This window comes from Protomyctophum parallelum (genome assembly GCF_964188405.1).
Source record: "Protomyctophum parallelum genome assembly, chromosome: 2".
NCBI lineage: Eukaryota > Metazoa > Chordata > Actinopteri > Myctophiformes > Myctophidae > Protomyctophum > Protomyctophum parallelum.
In genome coordinates this window covers 52,061,719-52,082,868 of record NC_139699.1, presented here as the reverse complement: position 1 = coordinate 52,082,868, position 21,150 = coordinate 52,061,719, and the positions used below count along the sequence as shown (strand labels likewise).

Below are 21,150 nucleotides of genomic sequence, written 5' to 3'. Positions count from 1 at the left end.
AATCTCACTACTGTCACAGCAACACACTGTGACTGGGCTAACGGGGAGGCTAACTGCTAGCTTCAACTGTCTGGACACTGTTCGGCCGACATGGTGAGTCTACGGAGGACAAACAATAACCAATAATAACCAGTGCGATTCGTTTTTATTCTCATTGACACTATACTTGTGACTTTCACTTAGTAGTGTTTAATAATAACACGTCCTGTGGTGTAATGTACCAACTAAATAAGTAGCAGAGACAGCTAGCAGTCACAGGCCGTCTGCTTTTAGCTAGAGCTTGTTGTCATTAATGCACTAATAATCCCTCTTGTTAATTGTTATTGGTAAAATGGATGTCTCACTATTCCATCTTGGTATTGATTGATTGATTGAAAAATTGTATTAACAGTTTGGACTAGAGAATGGGTACAGTTCAAGGAAAGTGCAGGTCATTACAAAATCTGCTAGTAAAACCAGAACAAGCACTATAAGACTTGTTTACAACAGGGTCCTCCATTTTCAATTCATCATTAAATGCTAGTTAAAGTTGCAAATGGTCACAACAACAGCAAATGAATGCGTGTTCTTGTTCAATTGACTGTCTGGGCTTTAAGTAATTTGGCTGATGTAAAGCTGCCTGTCATAGCTCATGATGCGCCACCTGTCATTTTTTAATTTACAGTGTGTATATAGTGTTGGCAAGTTGACATAAAATGTCATCGATTATTAATGGCCGCAGTGACTCAGATAATGACTAATCAATATATATCTCTACAGTACAGTATAAAGCGCACACAACATCTTAAATCAGTGGTTTTCAACCAGTGGTCCGTGGACCACCAGTGCCCAGTGGTCCTTAAGAGGGTTCCAGGTGATGGAGAATTCAGTTGGTAACCAAATGGAACCTTATTAGATCTTTAACTTTAAAGGAAATAAAATGGACACTTATGGGTCCATTTGGATCCTAACCAACAACAACACAATACTCTTAGTTTTTGGAGGCTAAATCTCATCAAATGGTGGTCTGTGGCTCAAATGCCAAAAAAGTAATGGGCCTTATTTGAAAAAGGTTGAGAGTTTCACTCACTGACTGGGAATCACTTACATATACAGCAGTTGGCTCAGGCCGTATTCATTGTCTTCAATTATCCTTTTCCCCTGAATTAATATCTGAGAACCCATAGACATAAAAAGGTAGACGCCTCTTCCAGCTCTGGGGCGCGTGTCTCTGTTGAAGGCAAAATTGTCCAGAGATTCCTTGCGAATATTATTTGGAGGGTGAACTAGTCTCTCAATCATGTATGATTCATACAATCAAGTAATTCAAGTCATTGTCCTGCTTAATTGCTCGAGCGACGAGCATGCATGTGCTTGTCGGCCTATCCCCAAAACAAATGGCTAGTGGGCAATGGGCATGGAGGTGATTGTCATATTAGTAATAGTATACAAGATTCAAGATTGCTTTATTTGTCATTCTTTCCAACTGCAGCAGCAGAAAAAAACGACATTATGTTTCTCCTAGTTAAAAGACAACACAGACTCATACAAGAATAAATATATCAAGTGCAAGACAATACTCTGAATATACAGTCTGACAGACAGTAATAATTATTATAACTGGTTTTGGCAGGGTGTATGTATGGGTGTATGTCTCAACATTATGCTGTTGGTGACTCAAGACAGTTTTGATCTTGTACACAATGTCATTTTTGACTATGGGTGCATTTGGAAATTCGCACTGAGTGCACTGGTGTGCCCTCTTGTCGTTCGTTTATTCAGTTCACTCGGGCCCCTTTTCCACCGGTTGGTTCCCAATGGGAACCGGTTCAGTTCTTTTTGGTTTTTAGTCCATGAGCCAGAGCTCCAAAATGTAAACGTTAATTATGAATTGAGTGGGCAAAACCATACCTATATTAGATTGTTATCACCATGAAACTTCCCCAATTGAGTACTTACACGAAGACAATGATTTATTGTATTACAAATTTTACATTTTTGAATATGCAAATGAGGCATTATGTAGGAAAATATGCAAAATAATCGAAAATATGAAAAAGCTACTACTGTGGAAGGGTTATCATGTATTTATTTACTTGTATTGATCCTATAAACAATTTAATATAGTGTATAGTTCGTCCACAAATGTTGGACCTCTGGCTCATGGACTAAAAACCAAAAAGAACTGAACCGGTTCCCACTGGGAACCAACCGGTGGAAAAGGGGTCTCGGTGCGCTCTATGACGTCACCACCCAGTGCTCTAAAAAAAACTGAGCAACTATATGTTGGAGAGGAATCGAGGATTATAGTTGTGTCCAGTAGACATGCTAGTGAATATTCTACTGTTTTCTATTCTTCTATTCTTCCATAGTTTCCTGGGGGGGTTGTTAGTTAATATACTACTCTTTTCTATTCTTCCAGAGTTTCCTGGGGGGTTTGTTCGGGCCGGTATGTGAGATAGACGTGCTGCTGAATGATGCTGAAAACAGGAAGACCGCCGAGCTGAAGACAGAAGATGGGAAGGTTGAGAAACACTACCTGTTCTACGATGGAGAGTCGGTGTCTGGGAAGGTACAGTACAGTATGTTGGCCCTTAATTACACTGGTTCTGAATGTGGGCCCCTGGGGGCCTCCAGCACTACTCAGCTGATCCTAATGGAATCTACGCGCACACACCATTTTGGAAAGAACTTGGACCCCTTACCTACTTCCTTCTGGTCAAACAGAGTCAGGGTGGCCCGGGATGACCTAGTGGTCCAGGCACCCAGGCTGCTATTGCCTGACAGCATGTCGCAGGTTCGACTCCCGATCCTGACGACCTTTGCTGCATGTCACTCCCCATATCTCTCCCCATTGCCTGTCAACTTACTGTGTAGTAATAATGGCAGAATAACCCTAAAAGAATCTTTAAAAAAAGAAAGAAAACAGAGTCAAGGTGCTCTGCTACACCAGTGGGTCTCAACGTGTCCTTGAGTGGGTTCCAAATGGACCCGTATGGGTGTGTAACTCTTGAGAGTGTACAAATTGATCCAAATGGACCTGTAAAGGCCTATTCATACTCCAGTTTGAGGTGATGGCTTATCACTGCGGTGAAGTTTTCTAAAGGTTAGAAAACTACAACATCACTCGCTGCGGTGACACATCTCTCTGTTTTTACTGTCAGACAAGTCCTTTCACTCTGGGCTATCACCTCGTCCACTGATTGGTCTAGAAGTTGGGTCCCCATGGTTTTGCAGACACAGGGGCATAGATATAAAAAAATATATAGATGCCTCATTGGCCGCTGCAGTTCGTTGGAGCGACCTGTCTCCAACGGGAGGAGGAAGTCAAGTAGAATCTTGAAGGCACATGCCTCTGATTGGCCTACTGAACGTCCCCTTCTGTTCTTCCGTTTTTCTATGCTTCGCAAGGAATCTCAGGAAAGCTTGCCAATGCAATCGCCATTGCCTCCATGTTGCCTTCCTTTGAGATAAAGGCCCTAGAGACCTTTATATGTCTATGCATATTGCGTATTTCACATCTGAACCAGAGGGAGGCGGGTTCAATGCTTAAGGACATCACCGCAAGTATGATGGCCTCGACTCATTATGAAGGTGACGGTGATAGGTGAAGGCGATAACTTATCACCTAAAACTGGTGTATGTATGAGTCTTTAGTCCATTTGGTTCCATTTGTACACTCTCAGAGTTATAGGGGTCCTTGAAATTAAAACGTTTGAGAACCACTTCATTAGTATCATCAGTAACACCTGATTATAGGAAGTAGAGAAGGGGCCCGGAAGTAGGAAGAGTTGTTCTGTGTGCATAGAACATTCCTGTGGAAATGAAGAACATTTAGAACATTTCTGGCGAATGTCTCATGAGCTAGTTGGTGAGCTAGATGCCAAAGGGCCATCCGTCTAAACAGAATTGGTCTGTATCTCCACTCGGCCCCTGCCTATCTGTCTCCACACCTATCAAAGTGCCATTCATTCACACTGCCACATGCGTACAGCGACAATGGAACGACGGATGTGTGGAAGGCTAGTCAAGTAGTCTATTAAATGGTGCTGCCCTTATTACTAATCCTATTCTACGAAAACACCCTGAATTAAAAAGTTGGAACATCAATAAACGCAGTGCTGTTTATTAAAAAATGTCTTCCCAACATTTATTTAACACCAGTACTTTGTTTGGTGATGTTCTATATTGTCTGAATCAGCTTTGTTTGCGTGCTAAAAGACTGACTTTGAGAACCTTTTTTTTGGGTGCCTATTTACTTTCCCTACCCCTTATCCCTAAACGTTTTTTTTACTATTTTGAAAAACAAATGTTAAATAGTTCAAATCGCCGATCTACCAGCCCACAACGTGTCGAAGTATTTTAAAACAGGGAAAATATGTGAGGTGGTCTGTGAGGTTTTTCTTTTTTCTTTTTGAGAAATCCTATTCAGACATGGTTATATTAGCTCTCTGTCTGACAAGAGGGAGTGATATCCTCGTTATTGATAGATTTGATTTTGTGGTTCTGTTGTCCTTGCAGGTCAATCTGAATGTGAAGCAGGGTGGAAAGAGACTGGAGCACCAGGGCATCCGCATTGAGTTTGTTGGACAGATAGGTGAGTTCACACACCATGCATTCAGCCTAGCAACAAATTAGACCTCATCCACACTGCCAGCGATGCGAACGAGGAAATCTCATTAGAAAACATGTTTTTCAATCTCTCACAGAGTCTCTATTTGAGCGAGGTTTCGCGTCCCCAAACACTTTTATTGGTTGTGATCCACACGGCACACGCTATTATTTATTGGTTATTTAATTGGTTCAGGCTACATCGCAACGAACATAATGGGTGACACTCCATATCAGGACAATATTTCGTGTGATATCGCCGTTGGAACGCTGTCATTCGCTCGCTCCTTGCTTGTGCAGAAGAGTGTTAGACCTGAGGCCAAGTTGCAGAGAGACCCAAGGGGTCTCTGCACACTTCACAAAGTCATATACAACAAAACACAGTAGCAAAGAATACACAGTGAAATGTGTCAGCAGCACGTATGGTCAAAGGAACACCATGCGGAAATGGCACTAGTTCTCAAACTTTTTTGTAATTCAAAATGATTAAAAATTCAAAAACACTTTCAAGATCTTTCAAAAATGTATAAAAATAGCAGATGTACAAGCTTGCAGCGTGGCACGAAATGACGAGCTGTGGGCTTGTAGATCTGCAAAATGTTGTAATAGCCAACCCTAAAATCTAAAACGATGCTTTCCCGGTTTTAATGGGTTAAAGTTGACTCTTCGTACAGTTCTAGAAGAACACAGTGCTAACTACGGGTGTGCATGTTTATGCATTTTAAACATTGATAAATGAAAACGTTCACTTTCACTGGGACACATGCTGCATTTATATAGTGCCTTTCTCCATTCATTTACCCATTCACACATTCACATATGGACAGCTGAGAAAACCATGCAAGGCACCAAGCTTCTCATCAGGAGCGGTTAGGGGTTAAAGGGACACTTCACCCTTTTTGCTAAAATATTAATGACGTTTAGAAGATTTAGAACACTTTCCTGGGGGTCTTTGTGTGTGTAATATGTGGTTTGAGATATTTTAGATTTTAACAGTGAGCCCAGTGTCTCTGATGTCATGGACACTGGGCTCACTTCCTTCCTGGAATACAATTCCCATAATGCTTTGGTGCACTGCTCCTCCTTGTGGATAGGGGGAGGGCTGTTTTACTGAGACAACATGTAGTCCAGGAAGTAAGTGAGTAAGTGTCCATGATATCAGAGACACTACTAAAAACTGCTAAAATCTAAAATATCTAAAACCACATATTGCACACATAAAGACCCCCAGGAAAGTGTTCTAAATCTTCTAAACGTCATTAACATATATATTCTTTTGCAAAAAGGGTGAAGTTTCCATTTAAGCGTCTTGCCCAAGAACACTTTGACACACAACCAGAAAAACCCAATCGCCTCCATTCTCTCGCATGTATCCTGTGCACTGCATTGTTTTTGTGTGTAACCAGAATTTGATATATGATCGCCTGGCCATATTGTGATAAGGGCTTCTATCTCTTCATTAGACAATGGCACATTCTTTGTTCACCCCTATATTTAATGCGATTGCATTCACACGTCACCTACGGTGATCCGCACTCTGGTGCACTTTGAATCGAAGTGAAACGGCAGTTGTTTTGATGCACATCAGAATTAGAATGAGCCTTCACACTTGCCCAAACAAAGCGCACTTTCTGACGATACAGTATGCAGCAGAATTTGTTTTAATCGCAGTAAAGCATCCTGGTGTGAAGGCGACCATAGGCTACCTCCTCCTCAGCCACTGGCACCTTCTCTCTTTCCTCTGCAGTGACAGATTGCATTCTAATAGTGGATCATATGGTGTTATTGTCCACTGACCTCATTCCCAGGTTCTCTGTGTCAGCAGACGTACAAAATGCAGTGAAATTGAAGGCGATCGATCAGGGTTTAGTTGTTTGTGTGCACCCTTGACAGGTCATTGTGTTTACTTTTATCCTCGAGAGAAGAAGTCATAAGAATTTATTACAGTTAAATATGGATGGATGGTATGTACGGCAAAACAAGTGTCATTGCTTTAACCTATCTTTAAATATGTCTGGGCAGTATTGATGAAATTAAATATTGCAGTGTTTTGTACCTAATACCTCTATCGATAATATGACATTTTCAAGAAGACTTTTGGTGCACTGAGGTGTTTCCACATCGGCGCTAAAGAGCTCATTATGAAGCAGTGATATTTCTTTTACTATATTGCCGAAAAACTCTAGCCTGGCTTTGCCAGACATATAATGTGGATTCACATGATTCCTCATAGAGGGGAAGAGGTATGATTGATAGATAGATTTTTTATTAAAGTGTCCTACATCATAAGATGCCCAGCCCGCACGGGCTTACAAGACACTCACAAAATTGTACATATATAATAATACATATACACAAATAGACAGTTACTCATGGATACATCGTTCTCCAACATAAAATTTCCACAAACAAAAACTTCATTACGGAACAACCAATTTTACATAAAACACTCAGACATCCAAAACAGATCTGGGTTCTTATCCTGAATTTTTTCAAATAAAACGTTTCTTAAATCATGGTATAGTGGACAATAGAAAACAAAATGAAACTCATCCTCTACAACTCCCAGGTCACAAAGAGCACACAGTTGCTGCTCCTCAGGAAAGCCAGTATATATCTGCCTCAACTGCCAGAGGTAAAGCACCAGATCTTAACTGGGCACAGAGGGACCTCTGTCCTCTTTTTAAATTAAATGCAACATAAGGTTCAGTCATGTAGTCCTCTTTAAATTGAATATAACTTCTTAATTTCGCCTTTTTCACAATGTCCACACTCCAATTCTGCTGATGTAACATTGACAGTTTATATTTGACTGTATTAATGTTACAATGAAGGTTATTTAAAAAATATGTGTTTAAGTCAGAAATTGAGAAAATTGAGGAGACCTCTCTTATCCACGGATGATTACATCTTTTATTTCAATTTAATATCATTTTTGTAAGCCTCTCTTAGTCTCTTCTGGCAGTTGGGTAAGGCGATTCCATAACCTGATCATCTCACATCTCTGCCTTGTCAGGCAGCTTTCCCAACCTGTGTCACCTTCAATGGCCAACTTAGTGGTATACTTATGCACCCCGAGAAAACACCTCAACGCTCTACTCTGAATGTTTTTACATTCGGTAGCCTCCTCAAAGCCCCACACACCTGCTGCATAAAACAGAATGGAAGAGACCATGGCGTCATCGAGCTTGGTAAATGTAGCAAAACCTAAATCAGGGCAAAATTTAATTTTACTTAATATGGCACCTAATGCTCTACCTGCTGAGTCAGCCAATACATTCTTTCCCTCAGAGAAACTCATATATTCATGAAAAACAAAACCTAAGTATTTGTATGAGGGGGAATAAGTCAAAGATATTGACCCGAACATAAAACTGTGGTTACTTTGCTGTACAGCCTTCCTTCTGAAGTGTATGAGTGGATCCACGTTATGTGTCTGGCAAAGCCACGCTAGAAAAACAAGCAACATAGCATGGGTTTGCTCTTGTTTAATTGAACATGTGCTTGTCATGTGCAGCCTGCAGCTTGCCATAGTACTGCTAAACCCACTTTCTGCTAGAATCACTGCATAGGAAATCGGCATTAGCGATGAATGGAAAGACATCTTGGGGTTGGGTACAGACGGACATACTCAGAAGCCCAGTGTGCTTCTGAGAGTCTGATAGGATTTTGTGAAGCTCTATTTGTAGGATCATGTCATGTTTTTGGACATAACACTCTCGTCCATTGTCTGTCTGGGATAGAGACTCCAGAATATTAACTAGAGAAAGTGCCCTTCTGGGCACAGGTCTCCACCAGGATAGGAATGTAGGACATTGCAGCTTGCCTTCATCTGGTGGTTGGATAAAAGGGCAACAAAAGTAAATTAGAGGTAAAAACACTTTTCGGCCAGTTATAGCGCCACCTTGAGGCTGAGTTGAAATTGTTCATGTGGCATTTCTTCCTCGGCCTAGTGGGAATGTGCGTGCACAATTTCACGGAAATCACGCGATGTGTTCATGATTTGCAGCATTTTGTTTGAAACTGAGCACTTTGGAAGCCAATCTTAACCAATCAGGATGGAGTCTGAGAAATCTGAAAGACCCGTTTCGTTGAATGGCTCTAGAGAGACTGTGTACCATTTGCGTGATGTTTGGACAAAATCTGTAGGTGTACTGTGCAAAAACTTGTTTTGCACAAAGCGGCCTCCTGGTGGCGCTATAACAGGCCGTTCTGGAAATTTTGGGGCAGAGGTTCATCGTTGGCATCCAGGGAGTGTGTGTGCAAAATGTGGCATCGACCGGGTTAACGGTGGCCGAGATTAGCTGCTCACGGACACACGGACGGACGGACACACACACGGACGGACGGACGGAGTGCAAAACATACTCTCCCCCCATGCCTTCGGCCTGGTGGAGACAATAAAGACAAGTTTGGTCTAGGTGTGTACAAAATCACATTCAACTCTGCAACATGAGTATTTTCTTCCTCGAGCTGCAATGATACTATGTTGCTTTAGTTGTGCCATTTACTTATCCCCTTGGCTGATCTACAGCCATAGCCATCTACAAGCATTGCCCTTGTAGATGGCTATTTTTGACTAAACCCCAGAATATGGATGCTGGGGTTCAAGTGGTTAACGAGTTGACATTTCTTTAGTAGCCTGACACTAATGATTATTCATTATTATTCATGAATTTATTATTCAGGAACATTATACATTTTTGAGGGGCACTAGTCTCTCCTATGCCCAGCTTTGTGCACGGAATGTGTTGTATGATGAGGGGCACTCTTATGATAATAAGAGTGCCCCTCACTTCATACAAGTGTGTTGCTGTTTTATGGAAATGCTTTCCACTTTGAAAAAAAGAAATATGAGAACCACTTTGCTTTGTTGCAGAGCTCTTCTCTGATAAAAGCAACACCCATGAGTTTGTGGACCTGGTGAAGGAGCTAGCTCTGCCTGGTGAGCTGGCCCAGAACAGGAGCTATGACTTTGAGTTCATGCAGGTGGAGAAGCCCTACGAGTCCTACACTGGAGCCAATGTCAGACTCAGGTATAGTGTATGTATATATATATATATAGTATATTAGCCTTTACAACCACACTGATGTTTCTATGAGTCCTACACTGGAGCGAATGTCAGACTCAGGTATAGTGTGTATGTGTGTGTATATATATATATATATATATATATATATTAGCCTTTACAGTTTACAACCACCACACGCACAAACACATACGCACATATTAACTGTATATATGGTGATTTTGGGTGTACGTACAGTACAGTAGAGGGACCCCCACATGGTAACTCTGTCATTTCTCAACTGTTTCGGATGCGGGGCGGCTCACCGGAATCGGGCCGGTGTGATTTTGTTGAATGTGACATTTTGCAACTCACCAGGAAAGAATATCAGTAGTAAAAATGAAGAAATTTGGTCCTTGGCATAATATATATTTGAATTGGTGTTACTCTGTGTTTTTATGTTCGGAGATAGTGCTGCACGGTTACCTGTGTGACAGGTACGTATATAATAATAATATATAATGTACGTTTCTTCTGTTTCTTCTCCAGGTATTTCCTTAGGGTGACAATAGTCCGTCGTCTGTCTGACCTCGTGAAGGAATACGAGTTGATTGTCCACCAGTTGGCCACCTACCCAGACGTCAACAACTCCATCAAGATGGAGGTTGGCATAGAAGACTGTCTGCATATCGAGTTTGAATACAACAAGTCAAAGTAAGCATTGCTTTACTCCAAGAAAGTGTCATTTCATGTTCTCTTGCTCACCAAATCTGAATTACAAATGTAATTGGATCCAGTGAATCCTTATCGAATCCGTTTTAACAGCGGCAACTGTGACCGATAAAGAATCTCCTAGTGGGCATTCCTGCTGTCATTACCCATGTCCTCGTATAGGTGATATGGTTCTGTGTGGAGGGTAAACAAAGCAGCGTGAATTTGATTGGCTATCGGCGGACGATGTCGTCCAAGGATAAAATATGTTCATGTTTTTGAACAACGTTCCTCTGCCCACTTTTCGACAATCGCCTCTTCACCTGCTATCGGCAGTAGTTGCCGGGTCCCATAGACAAACAACGCACTTCGGAAAATATGCCTGGCTGTCGCCCGCTGTTAAGCCTAAGGATTTTGGGTTTGAGCTAGTATTCTCTTAACTGTGTGTTTTCTAGGTATCATCTTAAGGATGTGATCGTAGGAAAGATCTATTTCCTGCTGGTCAGGATCAAAATCCAACACATGGAACTGCAGCTCATTAAGAAGGAGATTACTGGTATAGGTAAGACTTAAGATGGCTGTATATGTCAAACTTAACATTTAGTTAAAAGTATATTTAACACAGGCATACGTCATTACAACAGATCTCTGGAATAGACATCCAGCTACTGTATAATTAATATAACACTAATCTGGTAAGGTCGGGGAGGGTGATATTTCTCACTGCACATACTACTACAGGTTGACAAGCCAAAACTAGTACAAAGAAATTGGGCTATAAGATCACAGGTCAGGCTGGAGAAATCAACTCTTAATACAAAGAATGCCACCCAGTTTATTCACCTTTGACCCTGAATGAAGCAGCTTGTTGCCGGGTCATTGACATTACTTTCAAATAAACTTTGCATCGGAACTAGATTGCAGTGGCATTCTTTAGACTTTATAAGATGTTTGTGTTGACACAAATTGACGTCACATTTGACCTAATTTCTCCTTTCAATGGCAAATATGAGATGTATGTGGACAAAAGCTGTTTATAGGAGAGGCTAGCGCCCCTCAGAAAATAGATGCCTCATTGGCCGCTGCAGTTCGTTGGAGACGTGTCTTCAGCGTCAAGCGGAAGGCACACTGCATCGCTGCCACTCAAGTGACTACTGTCCAATCACAGCATCTTTATATTCAAACTAAAGGAGGTTTATTGGCATTAGAAAACAAAGGTTTACATTGCCTCCGATTGGCCTACCGAACGCCCCCTTCTGTGGTGCACAATTACGTTCCTTGGACGCATGCAGAAGCTTCCGCTATGCTTCCGTAAAAGCTTCCTTCCATGTTGCCTACTTTCGAAATACACACGCCCCAGAGCCGAAGGAGGCGTCTACTTTTCTATGTCTATGGTGGTGACCACTTCGTTGAAATAGAGGAGTGAGGAGAGGGGAAAAACAACAAACGTAGTAGGTCTCGAGCTAGACTTGGAACATGCACTGCATGTGGTCGATGCACCAGCCCGCTCTAGACCTTGAATTCCTAGCGAGCATTGCAATGATATGAAGCAGTAGGGATGGTATTCCTTCAATTGCTTACTGTACATGTACATGCAAAGAAGACAAATAAGAAACGGAGAAATGAAGAGTGCACAGCCACTTGCAGATGCTGGTCAGTTGCAGCAAAATAAGCTAGTGAAGATGTCATCTTCGTGGCAGCCTACATCTTCAGTTGTTAACAGTCATACACAGGAACGCCTGCCCTGCATTGCTGCGGGCAGGGTAATTGCACCAACGTCATTATTGGGTTTCGTTTTTCCGAAAGACTTGTCCAAGACCCCGTGGTTTCCCTACCCCCTCTGATCAGAGCTTTCGTTTTATGAGTGGAAAGATCATGGGATGAAGACCTGCTTGTTTTTATCTTGATCAAATGAAATAATCACGTGATGTGGGTTTTTTTTGTCCAGGTCCCAGCACTACCACAGAGACCGAAACGGTTGCCAAGTATGAAATCATGGACGGAGCTCCAGTTAAAGGAGAATCCATACCCATCAGGCTGTTTCTGGCAGGTAGGAATTTCTGCATATTTGCACTCTTTCCCTAACCTGACTCCGCCAGATGGAAGACACGCTTTCTTCACAATCATAGCGTATTTCCATCTGAGATTGCATCGCTGAAGAAAGCTGTAAGGCTGTACCCTAGGCCTGTTTTTAGGATTTCGAACGGACCTCCAAACTATCATTTTTAATGAAATTACTAAATTCCGTTCCGAGCGGTTTTAACCAAGCTGCACTTCATTAAAGATCCTGGTAGTCTATCAGTGAAAAAAAGTGTCTGCTCTGTCTTGAAAACGGCTGATCTGCAAGCTCACAGTGCGTCGTAGATGATGAAAACTAACAGTGCTTCCTGAGCTAGCCCAGATGGAGGCTAGTGAACTGAATCAATACTGCCCCCATCTGGCGGAGTCGGGTTACTCTTTCCCTGCCATGCAGTGCCATCAAATTGGACAAAAACTATTTTAGATATCAGAATCTGTTCACTCGTCATGTGGAGTATAATAACATGATTTATTTTTATTTTTTACATTTAGCCACAGAGCACTTAGTATTTTAAATGTAATCTCTGATATCTAAAATCACCAAATGCTTGTTGGGCACGCCTTAAATTGTTATGCAACAATATTGTGTCTTTTCTAGCATCACCATTGAGTGGAGTTTTTCTGGCGCAGTTAACAAATAGGAAAGGCTGATGTGTGATTGTGTATTTGCTCCTTCTGTTGACAGGATATGATCTCACAGCCACAATGAGGGATGTCAACAAGAAGTTTTCTGTTCGTTACTTCCTTAATCTGGTGCTGGTGGATGAAGAGGACAGGAGGTACTTCAAACAGCAGGTAACAGGCAGAGATATTTAAATATTTGTTATAACTTTTGAACTCTTGTGGTTATTGAATGGTTGCACAGGCAGCTGCATCTGTATCAAGCATACTTTTTTATTTTTACCTGAAATATGATGGGTTCCCTGATCTTTCATGTCAGATACATGAAGCTATAGTATACATTTAAACATTTCTTCATTCATTTCTAAGATTTCCCTTTGAGATTCTGATTATGGCAACACAGAGGTGCTCCGATCGGTCACCGATTGGTAATCGGATGATTTTCACTCAAAATGACTCGATCGGCAATTTACCCGATCTGGAGAAACTGATCTTTTATACCATTTTAAGTGGTATAAAAGTGTGTATATATATATATATATATCGTTTTGTGGCAGGCCTAAACATTCTCCCCTTCCTCCCCACACAAACAGTTTTGACAAGCAGTTGAGACGAATAACGGTCCATCATTTATTCTGACCCCTCCCCGAAAAGGCCTATCCGTCCTGACCCCATATCCATCGTTTATACATTATGGATAATTGGTGTGGACTTAAGACTGTTATTCGTCTCAACTGCTCATATAATTTTGGAAATATGCACAAATTATGCACAAGATCTGTATCGGCCGATTGTGAGAAAAACACTCCTCTCTGTCCCTCTATTTAGGAGATTGTCTTGTGGAGGAAAGCCCCAGAGAAGCTGAGAAAAAGGAATTTCCACCAACGCTACGAGTCGCCTGAGCCACGACCCCAACCAGTTACTGCAGAACAGCCAGAGATGTGAGGGTCAGACACCCTGTTGGACTGAGAATACACACCCAAACTCCTCACTGCTGAACAGCCAGATGTGAGCTACCCTCCTGTCCACCCCTGGACTGAGAAACACTTGTAGACATGCATATACATACACATACATGCATATAATACACAGCGACCCAACCCACTGAACAGCCTGAAATAATACACTCTCCTGCCTCCCCATCGACTGAAAAAGCACACACACACGCACACACGCACACACACACACACACACACACACACACACACACACACACACACACACACACACACAGACATATGCATGTCAAGTCATGGAATTATACAAGTCAAGGCTGCTGAAATGCAAATCCAAAACATGAGCTCAAGAAGGAAGGGGGTCACGGGTAGCGACAGGGCAGAGGAGAGGGTTGCATTATGTACTTGACATAACCAGGGAAATTGACAAGACACAATCTGTTTGATATTGCTGACTATATTGAGAATACACTCGCACACACATACACAAATGGGAAAGTTGTAGAATTCCAGTCAGTGTGCTGAAAAATGGAGTGAAAGGGAGAAAAGAGTAGAAATGACTACAGACAATGCACACTAGCTTTCTTCTCTCCTCTCTATTGTGTAAAAGCACTGCAACAGGAGTTTCCATTTCTGTCATCCTGCACAGCAGTCAATCCTCAGTCCACTCTCTTTTACCTGCCTATGTACGAAGGCACTTGTTACAGCCCACTCGGGTCCTGTCAAGTATTGGAGAATACTTTGGCTGTGAGAATCTTTTTACTGAACAGTGGACACCCTGTCCAATTTGGCTGTTTGGAACACAATGCTCAGTGTGAATGTTTGTGCCCCCCCCCCCCCCCCCCCCCCCCCAGTTAAAGCATTTGTGAACACATGACCCCGTTCTTGGTTTGTCCTAGCACAGAGCTCAGAAACTGCCCAGTTTTAGTTGTCTTGAGCATGCTTGAGTGATAATGGCAGTGACTGTGAGGCTTCTTCACCTGCAAAGTGCAGTGCAAAAACAATGTCCATCTGAACAATTAAACCACATGTTCAGTCTTAAAATCTTTTTACTTATAAAGTGAACTGATGTGCCAGTGAATAAAGCATGTGTTTATCCTGCAACTCACTGTAATTAGTTTCACAATTTGAAACGTCTCAGATGCAGTGATTTGCCTTACTTCAAGATTTAGTCACTCATTTTAGGAAATAGATTGGCTCATTTACATTGGTTGACTATTTTCACCTGGAAAAAAAGATTTTAATACTCTACAACATTGAAATGTTTCATGTTTAGATTAATATTTTGTTTCTGTGGTCACTGCTGTTCAAGTTCATCAGGCCACTACAGTTCTGTGTCCATTTCAAGGCTGGGGTTAAATTCACTCAATTCTTTTAAGATTCAGTTAACTTGCTTTTGCCAGGTTGAAAAATGTATGTCCAACCTATGAAGATACAATGCTAATGAATGCTAAGGAACAGCAGTTTCTGTTTGGATATGGAATCATTTGAATGAAAAAGTAAACTCATCCCAGCTGTGATTGATGTACTGTAGTTACTGTATACCTTTTTTTCCATTTCATGTTCAATCCATAGAACAGGATGACATGGTGTATTTTGAGCAATTAGACCGTTGTATTGCTCAACTTTATTACTATAAAGGCATCCTATGGAGCTGCACTGTCTAACTCTAAAACATATACTGTCATATTAAATACAGCAATGTTTCACTGTGATGTTCTGACCACTGGTTAAACTCCTGCTTTGGAAAAAAGAAGAAAATAAATCTATATACACATGTGACATCACATGACCTGTGTTAGCATTGAAATGCTGATTTGTGGTCTGTTTTGCGCTTTCCCCCTCTATTGGTTAAGTTGAGGAAAGGATCAAGGACAACTACTGTACACCTCAGAAATATCACGTCTGTAATGATAACTATACTAGCACGTATATATAATATACTGTATATTACTACTTATTTGGTTATGATGAAGTGTAATACCCACTGTCTGTAATTATTCAATCAGTGCTACCATATTTGTTCTGGGTATTTCTTTGTTTTCAACAGCTTCAATCACTGATACTTTTTTCTTTCTGTAAACTATGCTTGCCTTTTTTTTTACACTTTTCTTTTGGAAACCTTTTCTTAATTTGCTGTTTTGTTTTTCTTTGTCAAAATCATTTTCTCTTTTTCTGAACAACATTACATACTGTACAACTTTTAGACACGGTTTTTCAGTTTGGTTTACAAACATCTAAAGGTAGTTTTTGTTTGGGTGGAAAACAATCAACCCCATTTTACCCACTGCATGTTCATCTTTTTAGTAATGTCCCATCTGCAATTAACTTGTGCGACTGATTTCTGTATATATATTATATACCCCCAGGCCAAATATATAGCTAAAATGAATCAATAAATAAACTTTATACTGAATATTTTTGAAGAATGATCTGTTACTTAAACAGTCTCTAAGTGAGGTTGTTATTGACAGTTCTAGATCATGACCAGTATATGGAATACTGGTCATGATCTATGATCATGTAATTTGAATGATGGTCTTATATAAGGTTTATGCACTGTAGTCTGTTATATCCATGGAAGCTTACTACAGAATCAACTGGCATTTAGTGAAGTGGTATGGGCATCTTCTCATACCTTGCCCCCCTAATTTACTATCTACGCAACTGTCACATTGTGAGTTTGCACTTTGCAGATCTATTTCTGCCAAATGTTCGCCTATTGTATACCCAGAATAGGGACACAGGAGAATTTTGGGCGGTTAACCCCTTTTGGTGTTCTAAACATGTTATAATTTAGCTATTGAAAAATAGCCTATCTACAAGCTCATAGCGTGCCACAGAGTGGCGCGCTACGAGCTTGTAGGTCTGCTATTTTTGAAGAATCGTGAAAGTATTTATTTCAGAAAACTGGAGGATTTAGAAGATTTTTTTTTTAAATTGAGGTCAGGTCTAAATGGGTACATTGAACAGCCCAGGAGCACATAGACAATTGCAATAGAAATCTTTAAAGATGTTATGTGATCACTAGGGGCATCCAAATGTCATGTTAAAGTATATTATGTGATCACTAGGGGCATCCAAATGACATGTTAAAGTATACCAAGTGGATCCAGGTAAATTCAGGGGACTAAATATAGGGCCTTCATGTCTCACTATCGCACAGTGCAGTGATTTTGAATATGCTATATTCATAATACTTTTGGTTTTCTAGGGTGTTCTTTCACACACAACCATCAAATATGACCTGTTCTCAGTTTACATTTTGGGGGTACCCTTGCCCCCAAATGACCCTTTTTAATCCAAACAAAGTCAGCCTTATAAATCATTTATTCATGATTGCAATAATACAGTAACTTTAAAATACATTGACATTATTTTAAACTAAGTAATTAAACCCCTTTCTTTTTTTCTCAACCGTTTCGGACACGGGGCGGCTCGCCGGAATAAGGCCGGCACCCTGGGTGTGTTCCTGTGGGTCTTCCTCACAGCTTACATCCATTACAATCTACATTCGGAAAATCACTTGTCTCTGAACCTCGCTTCGCTTAACATAGTACTCGTTGAACCCCATCCTCTAGTCTACTCCACTATACCAGGATTCCCACGCCATGAGTCCATGACTTACACACACGTTTATTACATTTAACTTTTTACCATTGAACAGTTCGAAGATCGTACAAAAACTCAAAGAACATACAGTACAGTATTAATGGGGGAAATATAAAATCATTTGAAAAACGGTATAACAAGAAAGGTAGTCAGTACTAGTCAAACATACTGGGCACGTAGGACGAGTTGGCACTAGGGAAATGTGGACACTCAGTGGGTACTTTACACTTTTGGGGTGAGAAGAGTGGGCACTAGGGAAATATGGGTACAAAAATAAAGTGGGCGCTAGATCATTAGGGTTAACTGGGTTATGCATGGCATAGTTTTACTGATCTGAGAGTTAGGATTAAGGTTAGACAGTTAAGGTCCTTTCAAACGGGCAGTGATTTAAAGCACCTATAATTTTCAATGAGACTTGCATTTTTGTTTCTGCACGCACAGAAGTCGAAGGGCAACAACGCAAGCGTATTTGTGGGTCGCGGTCCAGTGAAATTGTCAAACTTTTACTAGAAAAAGGGCCCACTCTTCTCACCCAAAGAGCCCGCTTTTCCTGGCGCCCAGTCTGCCCAAAATAATGGTGCCCACTGCCCAGAGTTCCCTACTACCCTAGTGCCCACCTTTCCTGTATTAAGTTTTAATTTAATATATAATATAAATGTTTATGGATGGATTGTTTTAAATGAGTTAGTTAAACATTAACATTAATATTCATAATGGATGGAATTCTTTTTGTATACTGTTGTATACAAAACAATGATATTTGTTTAAAACAAAAAGCTTCATACCCTAACATGTATATAACAATTAATGCAATGTGACATAGCTGTTTTTTTTGGACAAAATGGCAAATTTGACAGAGGTGCCAACTCTTCCTTAGTGCCCAATCTTGTAGTGGCCGTGGCGTGTACATCAACAATGCTTGTGTGTGTGTGTGGCGGGGGGGGGGGGGGGGTATTTGAGGTCACGACTCACGACAAATCTCTCTTTGATCCAAAACTGTCTCTGTGGCGTCACAAAGTTCTTTGAGTTGGGCCGATTGGCCGAGATCAAGTGGACTGGGATCCAGGAAGTGTCTTTCTCCTCAGTGCGTGTACCAACAGAGGATGAGTCTGGGTCAACATGGAGGCCAGGTGTTTCACAACATGGCTGAAGTGTGGCAGTAAGGCTGCTGCCGCACAGCAACAGGTCTTCTCTGTCAGAGAGCCGTCAGTCACCAGCTCTGACAGTTCCTCCTTGGAGATGTCAGAGAGGAGGTCAGCCAGAAACCCTGTGGTGCTTTCTATCAGAGACTGGAGATGCTGGTCTTTGGGTGTTTCATCAACCTCCCGTTGATCCTTCTGCGTTTCAACTTCCTGTTGGTCTTTGTGGGTATCAGCTTCCTGTTGGTCTTTGTGGGTATCAGCTTCCTGTTGGTCTTTGTGGGTATCAGCTTCCCGTCTGTCCTCCTGGAACCGTTGAACCTCCTCAGCTTTGTTCTGCAGCAGCTCGCTGTTATACCGAAGCACGCGTAGCATCACTCCAACCAACGGCAAGTAGGTGTCAGGCCTGGGGTCCAGACAGGAATAAAGCGCTGACAGGACATCCAGAGAGTGGAGCAGAAGGAGCTTCTGTTCCTGGAGGATAAGAGCAGGGTCTCCGGGCTGCAGAAGGTCCTCGACCACCACCGAACACAAAAAGTCCCATAAGGCCCGGCCAGGCCCGTCCGGGGCGGCTAGCACGTGGATGCCTTCATCTGTGGTGGTGAGCAGCTGGAGGACATGGAGGTAAACTTCTAAACCTTCTGGACTCTCAGACCTGAGCTGCTTTGCGGCTTCGAGCAGCGACAACGTCACGTCCACACCACCCCGACCTTCGTTCTCCTCCTCGTCACCACCACCAGGTGGCTCTGTGATCCAGGTCTTCATCAGCTCCTCATCCAGGTCAAACAGCTTATCTAGAAGCTCCCCTACCTTCACTACCAGCTCCACGTTAGTAGAGCTGCTCATAATGAAGGTTAGGTTCGAACACACGGATTTGTGCTGCTGAATTCTCTGAAGCCACAACGAACTGACGTCCTTCTGAGACAGACATGTCACCAGTAACCTGCTCGTCTCCAATAGCGTCCGAGGATCTGTGTCTCCAAGAAGAAGCAACAGCACCTCCGCCAGGTCGTGGTTGTGGCTGAGCGACAGACAGGTGTCGGGAAAGCAAGCGATGTTACCCAGGATTCCTACGCAGATCTCTGTGAGTCGAGGACAGCGGGACTTGGCGATCACTCCCAGTAGGATGTCTGCAGCTTTGAACTCCTGCAGGAAACCGGCCACGTCCCGGTCCATAGCCATGTCCCACACTCGACACAGGCTCTCCTCCTCTTCATCAGTGAGCTGCATGTGAGTGGAGTCTCCTCCGCCTCCCTCCTTCTCCTCTCTGGTGGCAATCTGTATGAGGCGGGTGAGGGTGCCGAACAGCCAGTGCTTGCTGTAGGCCGTTCCAACGATGGCGTCGTCCTCCCCCCCGGCCTCGTCCTCTATGTCGGAGGCGTTGGGGGGAGGGGAGGGGTTGCGGTCCATCAGAGGAGAGCCTTCCTCCTCCTCCTCCTCTGAACACGAGGAAGACCTAGATAGATAGATAGATAGATAGATACCTTCCTTTATTATCCCGTGGGGGGAAATCAGTCACACAGTTAACAACTTACATTAAGTGCAGTATATACAGTGGATAGTTGGATACAAGGCAAAAGGAAAGACAAGCTGCGTCAAAAAACAATAATAATAATAAAATATTACAGAGCAAACAAGGTTAAACAAATAAGGTGTCTAAATACACTCAAAGTGTATCACTGCGTCTTGTCATAAGACAGACAAGAGAAATAAAGTCAACAGTGCAAAGCCAAACAAAAAAGCCAACCTCCCATGATCCTCCTGGTTCTCTGAAGCTCCGTCCACACTACGATCCATAATGATGATGAATTATATGAACAACAAAACAAACTGCTCCTAAATTTGTGGGGACTGTGGACTGACTGCTTCGAATTACTACTATTAGGCATAAACCTTAGAGTATATATTAATTTTGCCGTCCGGTGGCGTCTCTAAAAGACAATCCCTGCTTAAGTATCCTAGTCCTACTATCCTCGCTCGACTTGGACCCTTAAATATGACGTCATGAATGTTGACAGACAGGCAGGACCAGGTCGCAATGTTTTAGGACAAACATTATGCCTGTTGTTATATTAATACATCGCTTTTTAATTTATTTTGGTGTATTTAAAATATTTTTAGCAATAATAAAATGTGATATTTGTGGAAATAAATATGATTCTTCTTAAGGTTTTTCATCAAAATATTTAACGTTCAACATTAATTTCCTTGACAATTACATACCGGCAAGTTACTAGAGCGCTAAGGTGCATGGGGGCCAGGTTTGACGTGTCCGCTTTATAAGCGATTTTGTGCTTGTTTTCTGTAAAAGTGCTTGGCGGCGCAACATAATTATGTATGTCTGCAGAGTCCAGACCCACATCTGAGACTGAAAATACAAGACAAGTTTTGAGTTTTAATTTTTTTTTAATTAAAAATAGCAGATCAAGTTGC

The 21,150-nt window shown here is 41.9% G+C and overlaps 2 protein-coding genes across 2 annotated transcripts; one reads left to right on the top strand and one right to left on the bottom strand.

Moving 5' to 3' along the window:
* On the top strand, positions 1–16,382 carry vps26a (VPS26, retromer complex component A). Its single transcript, XM_083759734.1, has 9 exons — positions 1–93; positions 2,402–2,551; positions 4,501–4,576; positions 9,470–9,626; positions 10,149–10,313; positions 10,766–10,872; positions 12,259–12,360; positions 13,075–13,184; positions 13,839–16,382. The coding sequence occupies exons 1-9, from the start codon at positions 91–93 to the stop codon at positions 13,953–13,955; spliced, it is 987 nt and encodes a 328-aa protein (XP_083615860.1). The 5' UTR covers positions 1–90; the 3' UTR covers positions 13,956–16,382.
* A 1,259-nt stretch (positions 16,383–17,641) lies between these two features.
* Positions 17,642–20,663, bottom strand: saal1 (serum amyloid A-like 1). Its single transcript, XM_083760160.1, has 2 exons — positions 20,465–20,663; positions 17,642–20,173 (listed from the first exon to the last, which is right to left on the bottom strand). Exons 1-2 carry the CDS (start codon positions 20,512–20,514, stop codon positions 18,625–18,627), a joined length of 1,599 nt encoding a protein of 532 aa, XP_083616286.1. The 5' UTR covers positions 20,515–20,663; the 3' UTR covers positions 17,642–18,624.
* Between the last annotated feature and the right edge of the window lie 487 nt (positions 20,664–21,150).